The sequence below is a fragment of the Astatotilapia calliptera genome, chromosome 3 (genome assembly GCF_900246225.1).
Source record: "Astatotilapia calliptera chromosome 3, fAstCal1.2, whole genome shotgun sequence".
Taxonomy (NCBI): domain Eukaryota; kingdom Metazoa; phylum Chordata; class Actinopteri; order Cichliformes; family Cichlidae; genus Astatotilapia; species Astatotilapia calliptera.
The window spans coordinates 34,252,940-34,261,786 of record NC_039304.1 but is presented as its reverse complement, the minus strand read 5'-3'; the positions used below and the strand labels follow the sequence as shown (position 1 = coordinate 34,261,786).

Below are 8,847 nucleotides of genomic sequence, written 5' to 3'. Positions count from 1 at the left end.
TAAATGACAAGAATTAACACAATGACTGGCAAATGAAATTAATTAAGTTGCTACTGAAGTTATACTGTTCTCTCATTACAAAGCAATAATAAGTTGGGAAACCTTGGGTCCAAGAATTTAGGCATATGTTACTTTAAATATCATACTAAACACAGCTGAAGACCAAGCCCACACAGTATGTAAACAGCACTCCCAAACCGTAGCAGCCTGCCACATGTCGACGACATAAACCGCCACACTCCAAACTCTAATCAGGAACAGCTCAAGAGCCAAAGGACAAATACCATGTCCTCAGGCTGGAGTCATGCTGATCGTCATCTATGGGGCTGCTTTCTTGCATTTGCGCAATAACTCTAAAATTCTAAACATGCTGTGTCAGAGTTATGCTGAAAAACGTGTTTTCTTTTGTTGCAGCAGATAGCTTATGTTGTGAAGTGCCACAAAGTGCACATCAAACCATGTATATTAAAATGTGTGTCAAAGGAGTTGAAAGTATCCTTTAACATAAGCATTAACCCAATTAGAACGGTCGCAGATCTACACTTAAACTCTCATTATAGTGAGGCAGTATCGTTATACGCTTCTGTAATGCACGGAGTTTCTAAAGCAGCATAGTTGAGCACCTCTGAAACCTCAGCAGCACTTCGCCTGTCTCCTCTCACGACCCGTCCGCGACACCCATAATTCCCCGCGCCAGGACAAGATGGAAGAAAACAGCGACCGCCGGAGAACAATGTTTTGGCAATAAAACCCCAAAGCGGCGATTACAGAGAGAATACGGGCACGTTTGAAACCAGCTGCGGTCATGTGTAGGTGAGTGGGAAATTAAATTGGTTTTTAATCGGAGCGATTTTCTCTTAGGACTTTGTAGAGATTCGTGCGAGCGATTGTCTGGCTCGGCGCAAACGGGGGATGCACGGAGAGCCAGCATCATTGTTTCTCTTCCACGGGCCGTAATGCGGGTTTTCAGTCGGGGCAGCTAACGGCTAACGAGCTAGCTCGTGGCAAGTTGATTGTTATAAACACAGCTGCTGCAAAGCACGCAGTTTTCATGTAGTTCGCTTATTAGGTCGGAAGTCCGCATGTACGAGGGGAAACGGGGAGGAATTATTTGATATCCGACTGTCCCGGTGAGCATTGTGTGGTTTTAATTGCAGCTAAAGTTAGCTATCAATAAACGGAGCGCCAGCGTCGCTCGCAGCCAGACAGATTTGATTTCACGAGCGTCATCAAAGCTGGGGAATTGGAGAATGAGCGTTTCGTTTCGCTGAGCTCACTTCAAAGCCAGCGTCCGTTTTAACTTCACGTTATTAGCCATTTCTTGTATTTTCCTGCCCAAAACGTGCCAGTTCACTTTTTAAAAAGCTCCCTACAAATAATGAAACTGGTTAATTTCATAAATATTCACCTTGATACCATTGAATCAGCGGTGCTGTTTTAGCGTGAGCTAGCTTGATAGCAACTATAGGTAACATGCTAAAAGATTATATTTCTTATCAAATTATGAATTGCTGACCACACACACGGTTATTTGGAGTCCTGTAACTCTGGGTATTGCTGTGACTTTTATTTGAGGGGCTGAGTTTTCGTTTCTGGGGCATTTTTAGGCGATTGTTTTGATTGAGGTCGCAGAGATGCGTTGTCTCATTGTGGTTAGTCGAGTAGCTAACTATGCTAACTAGCTGGCTAACTACTATGCATCACAAAAGCTCATCCGCTTTCTGTTGAACAGCAGTGTCACGTAGCCAAATGGTCAGCTGGTGCAGACCAAACAATAAATTCTGCTTGTTCTCCACAAACACCGCGCTTACAGTCCCCCGACTGTGTCTGCGTAAAATCACTCCTGTCTGGCACGATTTGACCTAAATATCGTTTGTTTTAGGCAAGTGTACTCAGCCGATTAAATTGCCAGTACTGCAGCCCAGTGCCTCCAGCTTTTGCGCTCATGCTGGGTTTATTAGTCAGAGATGCAAGCGGTGTGGTCCAGCATGCATCAAAGTGCAAAACAATAGGGATGCACGTCTAAGCGATCAAGCTACTACGCCGATTTTATTTTGGCTGCCGTCCAAGTCACATGTGGAGTCAGATGTAGAACAATACGTGAGGAGGATTAAATATTTCAGATACAATCTTTGAATTTTTTTCACCTCCTCCTGCTGGTATTGAATAGAAATGGTGTGGTTTTAGTGCCCCCTCAAAAAAGCTTAACAGTTTTGGGGTTTCTATGACTTTACTTCACTAAGCTCACATGCATTTATATTAATCCTTACCATGTCTTTTCTGGTATATTCAGAAAATACCTGTATTCCTTTATGTAAAATCAAAAATCTTCATTCACACAATTTTCAAACTTAAATTTCTTGATGAAACCTGTCAAATTCTGTGGTATATTGAGTGTGTTGATGCAAGTTATTATAGAGTAATTCAGTCTATTGTTGTAATAGATGTTTTATTATGCTTGGTTGTAAATTATAAAGTGAGGTATTTGTTTTAAGTTGGACATATCGCATGATTTAATTTTTTTTCCATTTGGAAACTGAATATATTTGTGCAAATCATACCCTGAGGTTTTCAGGTATCAAACCCAGTGTTTTGGTCAGTCCTAGAAAATTATGTAATAAATAAAAAGTTTAAAAATTTAGAGGTTATTGTAGGGCACAAAGGCTTTTGTATAATTTGGTAATTAGCCAATATGTAGGAATTATTTAATCAATAATGGTTTAATTTGTTGTAGCTCTGCTTTGTAGCTGTTATAGATTGAGGAAGTGATGCTGTGATAAGGACACACATCAAAATGAAGTGGTTTGTTTGGATCTGTGAACTCTTGTGCCTGTTATCATGAACACGGCTTTTTATCTGTTCTCCCTTTCAGGATATTCTCCTCCTGCATTCCTTTTTAGATTAATTACCCTCCTCCCCTGCACAAAGGAAACCTACCACCATGAGTATTATTCAGGACAAGATAGGCAATGAGTTTTTGCGAAACGGAGGCATGGACCCCAATTTTGCACCAGGTATGCTTATGTTCAGCCACTTACCGCCAGTCACCAGCTTTACACGGCTGGCCTCGCAGTCCGTCATGGGCGAGTTGCCCCAGGAGATGATCCTGAAGAAAGAACGTGACTCGCCTCCAGAACACCAGGGCGGCACCGCTGCAAACACAGGGGGCTTCCTTCACAGCATGGGCATTAAGCAGGAGCGGCCAAGTGAGCTGGATTACCGTATGCCCCTCTACGGCGTGGGTGGAGCACAGGGGGTGAATTGTGGTGGAGGGGGCGCGGGGAAGAGTGGTACTGACATGGCAGATATGTCTTTTGGAACCCACCACCAAAATCACCAGAACATGCTCCTGCATGACCTCAGCCTCAGCAATGTCCGCACCCTTGGAGAACCGGTGAGATGGGGTTGCTTTTTTTAGATATTATTTCAGATTTATTGTTGTTTAGTTTAGTGTAAAATTTTCCAGTTTCCTTGTTTCTGCTTGGTTTCTTCCCTTTACTTTCAGGGTGGAAATTTTCATATAATGGTGCCTGGTTGGCTGTGACAGCAGTGATAACAGCCATCTGTTAACTGCGTGTATCAGAATCAGAATACTTTATTAGTCCCTAAGGAAATTATGTGGTTACAGTTGCTCAAAGATAATAAGAACCACAATGAACTGAACTAAATTAAATAATCCAATGCTTGTTGTGTTTGCCTTTAGATGTCTGGGAGACAAGTTAAAGAGCCAAAAGAGTCGTCAGGTAGAAGAGGACGGAAGAGCAATGGAGATGGACAGGGAGGCAAAGCTCGAAGGAAACGCAGTGATGCTGCAAAGGTCGGTGACTTTTCTAGACTCATTATACAAGAAAATGATGTGCATTGTTAGTTGAAAGGTATCCTACAGTGTTGATTCAAATCAGCAAATTATTATTATTATTATTATGAGCTTATACTCATGTTTTTTGTATTTTGTTTCTGTTTTTTTCCCCTTCTAGAACTTGATGCTGGATGCAGATGGAGCCTGCCTATCCCCCAACTCTAAACCACATATCTGTGAGCACTGTAATGCTGCCTTCCGCAGCTCCTACCACTTGCGTAGACACGTGCTCATACACACAGGTGAGAGACTTTCAGTGCTTCTTGACACTGTTTTCATGCATTTAGACAATAAATACATTCAAATGATTTTTTTTTTTGTTGAAGTTGCTTTGCAATGCTTTAAGTTGGGGGGATATGAAGTGATGAGAGATGCAAAAAGGATGCGTTAAATCAGTAACAGAACAGAGAAAGCTACAAGTGCCTGTTTCTTGTGTCTGTTTGCTTTATAACACATCTGAAGTTTGTATAAATCACATAGCTCCAGATTCATTTCAAGGTAGCTGGAATCTACCATTAGGGGTAAAGATCTGTTACCAGAATTTGAGGAATGAAAATGAAATTTGGATTTGTGATGTGATGGATCTACACATGTGGCGTTGTGCTCTTCACCACAAGCACCTGGGGCCTCTTTTGAAACCAGACAGTCACTAAAGCCAGCGTTGAGTCACGGATTACTCATGTCTATCTGGAAATCTTAATCATTCTCTGTGCTGGGAATTCCTTACTTAGCTCATTGAAGTAGAACTCATAAACCATTTAATGGAAAATCCATCCAATATGAGTTTTATTTTGAAACCATTTCCTTGTTTTTCCATTATTACAGACATTGATTTGTAATAGCATCTTTGCAATGTAATGCAATCTGCAATCTGTAATGCAGTGCAGTTTCTCAAACATGCTAATATGTTGTTATATCTACTGGTTACTGCACCTCTCTCACAGGTTTCTTTATATTTGCGCAACCCGACCAGAATAGCATAGATTTTATTGTGACTTCAGTTATGGCGCGGGCTGGGATTTAATTAATGTGGTGAGCGGATGGTTGTACTCTTGACTGCACAGGTGAGAGGCCTTTCCGGTGCAGTCAGTGTAACATGAGCTTCATTCAGAAGTACCTGCTCCAGCGGCACGAGAAGATTCACAGTGGTGAGTCCCGACACAGTAACTCAAATAAATGGCTCTACCAGAACAGGGTGTTTATTTTGTAAACTTGTTGGGAGTTGCACAGGCCCTGATGCTGTCACTGCTGTATTTTTCAGGGGAAAAACCTTTCAGCTGTGACCAGTGTAACATGCGCTTTATCCAGAAGTACCACATGGAGAGGCACAAAAGGACACACAGTGGCGAGAAGCCATATCGCTGCGACACCTGCCAACAAGTAGGCACTTTGTAGTCTCTCTGTCTCTGTTTAGGTTTGTGTACATTTCCTTGAGCTTTTAAATATGTTTGAAATCCTTTTTCTTTCAGTTGTGCATATATTATCATAATTTGCATCTGAGCATTTATATCTAAGCCACTCTTAAGCCCTGGTCTTAATGGGATTAGCTGTATCACACAAGAGGTCAGCGAATATAAAGTTCTGTTGTTCAAATTCAGTGGTTATGTTCCCAGCTGCTTATCACTGCAGTGTATTTTCTGTTAAAATTTCAAAAAGGGGATTTTAGAGATACTAATGTCCATCAGCGGAGACTAAACCCACATTTCTCTCTTTTAGTTTTTCTCAAGAACAGACCGGTTACTGAAGCACAAACGGACTTGTGGAGAAGCCATAAAGAAGGGCCTAGACCCAAGCATGCTGGAGCTCAGCGAAGCAGAGCTAGGCCAGGGCAGCTATTCACTCACTCAGGGAAACTCTACCACCTCTGGACGCAGGAGAGCAAAGTCCAAAAATGGGGAGGGCAGCGAACGCAAGAGAAAGAAGAATGCCTCGGCGGCAGCGGCCTCATCTTCTGGGGGGATGGCCCGTGACTTGGGCCTGCAAGATTTCAGCATGGACCCCTCGGGCTCTGACCAGGTCATGCCGGGACGTACTCCCAAATTGGTGTTTAAAAAGGCTGGCCGTAAGGGACTTGATAAGGGCCTCCTTTCTCTGGAAGATGGTTCTGATGGACAAAAACTGTTGGGTCAGAAGCCCAGCTCCATGGATCACGTGGAGGCTTCTGGCCTAGATAACATGGGTCTGCTTCAGGGACCCGGGGGCAACAAGCAGGGGCCCACCACCAGCAGCAACTATGACGATGCAATGCAGTTTGTGAAAAAGCGGCGCTACCTCCATGCAGTTAACAATGACTTTGGAGCTGGCTCCCTGCACATGGCATCCCAGGGCAGTAGCGTAATACAGGGCTCCCTGGGACCTGAGCCCACCCTGGCCATGCTAGACTCCTCGCCGCTGGAACTGAAGCACGACAAGTCGGGCATTCCAGATGAGGTATTGCAAAGCCTGCTAGACCATTATAGCCATAAACCAGAGGGAACACACCACCATGATGTGACTTTTGACCTGTCAGACCACCCACACCATGTGGACCTTCAGCCAGCAGCTCCTGTTACTCCGGAGTTGGAGGATGACTCGCCGAATGGTGGTGACAAAACGGCAGTGATGAGCGAGTACTCAAAGTTCCTCCTGCAGGCTCTGGAACGCACCAGCCATAGCGGACCCTTCCCCAGCCTCGGTGCAACAGGGCCCTTCCCGCTCCTCTCGAGCAGCTCCAGTCCCACAGGGCCCCTGTTCTCTGACAAACACGTGTACACCACATCCCCACTGGACTGTGGCTACCCGCCTGCTGTCCCCTCCCCGCTGCCCATCGCTGCTCCTTCATCAACCTCCTCCTCGTCCTCCTCAAAATCCCACTATGGTATGCTCGTTGGATCCCCCTCCCAGACAGGCTACCACCTAAGCTTGGAATCTGCTAGCCACCAGCAGCTGACTCCATCTCAGGAGCTCACTGAGCAGTTGGAGAAGCAGCACTCACCTGGCACCTTCAACCTACCTCCCCAGGACCTCACTGCCCCGGCAGAGAGCTCCAAGGGGCAGCAATCCAAGGCTGGAGGAAGCGCTCCAGCACCCACAAATGGCTCCACCTACCCAGACCTGTCCCCACTGAACCCCCCGAAAGAAACCACATACCAGATTGAGAACTTCGCTCAAGCCTTTGGCTCCCAATTCAAGTCAGGACGTCGGACCCCTCTGAGCTACGGCAGTGATCCTGGGACAGAGGTCGACCATCGAATACGGACTCCAGTGTCAGAATTCTCAGGGTATACCAGTTTGTTAGCTGACATCAGTGAGCCAGTGAGTACAGGATCAAAAACCCCGACAAGCCAAAGTTTCAGATAAGGGTCAAACGAGGTGTATCCAGTAAGGGGGGGCTGTTCTGTTACATAAAAGCCCCCCTCCACCATCCTAATTTTGTTCTTGTAGCAAACTTTTTTTTTTTTAACACTGCCATTAAATGTTAATACAGAAATGACCAGGGAGGGTCTTCCATGGCCTCAAATGCAATTTTTAAAAAAAAAATCATTTTTATTATGTAGTCGCTTAATTTTCTGTTCAAGAGTAGTGATTTTTGATATGAACGTACCGTAGATATAAATGTAATTTAAAACATTTAGATGGTAGCTATGAACTTGCTGTTGTTTTTTTGTTTTCTTCATCTTCTGTACCCTTGTTTTACCAATCATCATACAATTGTAAAGTAATAATAGTGTTGATGATTTCAGTAATAATAACATTTGTGTCAGGGAAAGGCCCAGAATTCAAATGGCAAAAAAAGTATATATTGTCTGTTACAAGAAACGTATTAACTCAGGAAAATAGGCAAAATTGTGTAATAAGACTTTGTATTATGAGATGCAATTAGCACAGTTTTACAGGTATTCTTGATACTTCAAAGCTTTGATTTTTTTTCTTCGTTTTTTTTGGGAGGGGTGGGTTTATTTAACTTGTCAGAACAACGAATTACAATAGGTGATCATCTATGGTTTCTACTGCGTATAGCTTTGTCGAGATTATGGTACTGTTTTGTAAATGTGAAGACATTCACATTATTATTATTATTTTTTAGTTGAGCGCCACATGTACATCAGTTAGGATGATTTGTAGCAAAGTCTAGTGCATTGTTTTCACACCGCTCTGAAGTGAAGAGGATGTTTGAACATCACTAATTGGTCAGTGTCAGTTGATGAAGTCTGTGCAAACACTCTCTGCTTCTGCGCAGCAGCTTGGTTGTCGAAGTAACTCTGCACCACCGTTACAGCCATCTGTTTTGAGAGTGAACGCCAATCTCTGTGATCTTTTCAACGTGCTGTTGGAGAAGTGATTTTAACTCCGTTTTTTCCTTTTCTTTTATTTTTGGGTTATTTTCACCACTTTTCTACTCCACTCCTTGCTGTTCATTTGTGTCAGTGGAATGAAACAAGCACTTTTTAAAAAAACAAAACAAATCATCATTGGAAACAACAATAACCCATTCAATTTGCATATGTGATACGTCATTATTATGCTAATGATCATTAATATTATTTTAAGAGGAGAAAACTGTGAATGGGATTTGGGGAGGGAGGGATAGAAGGGTGGGTAATGGGGAGGGAGGGAGGTGAGGGTGGGTTATTTGATGGGCTTTGATAGGGTTTGACTAGGCATGACTGTGGGCATTTAAATGTATTTTGATGTGATGCCTTTCTCAAGGCTAGAAGATTTTGGGTGGGCGGGTTGGGTTGTTTTTTTTTTTCCTTTTTTTTTATTTTGTTACGGTTTTTCGGGTGATGTTTAAAAAAAAAAAGATTTGCCATAATTTTTGTTATACAATATTTTGAGAGTACCTCTTTGTATTTAAGTGTTTTCGAGAGATGGGCTGACATGCTGGAACCCCTATATCTTTAAACGTATGAGTATGTTGACAGCATACTTTTACCATCTTATTTATTTTTCGCTAGTCACAACTGACTTTGCAGATTTCTTGTTTTTTGTTTTGTTTTCTTTTTTTT

The 8,847-nt window shown here is 43.0% G+C and overlaps 1 protein-coding gene across 3 annotated transcripts; it reads left to right on the top strand.

Annotated features, from left to right (window-relative positions):
* Positions 1-487: 487 nt before the first annotated feature.
* On the top strand, positions 488-8,411 carry LOC113019375 (zinc finger protein 281-like). Of its 3 annotated transcripts, none has more exons than XM_026163052.1 (7): positions 488-813; positions 2,873-3,394; positions 3,704-3,817; positions 3,978-4,101; positions 4,915-5,007; positions 5,121-5,239; positions 5,576-8,411. In XM_026163052.1, exons 2-7 carry the CDS (start codon positions 2,942-2,944, stop codon positions 7,196-7,198), a joined length of 2,526 nt encoding a protein of 841 aa, XP_026018837.1. In that variant the 5' UTR covers positions 488-813; positions 2,873-2,941; the 3' UTR covers positions 7,199-8,411. The 3 variants fall into 3 exon arrangements, with proteins under 3 accessions (XP_026018837.1, XP_026018839.1, XP_026018838.1); XM_026163054.1 differs by having other exon boundaries at positions 489-813; positions 4,924-5,007; XM_026163053.1 differs by lacking the exon at positions 488-813 and adding an exon at positions 820-1,130.
* Positions 8,412-8,847: the final 436 nt, after the last annotated feature.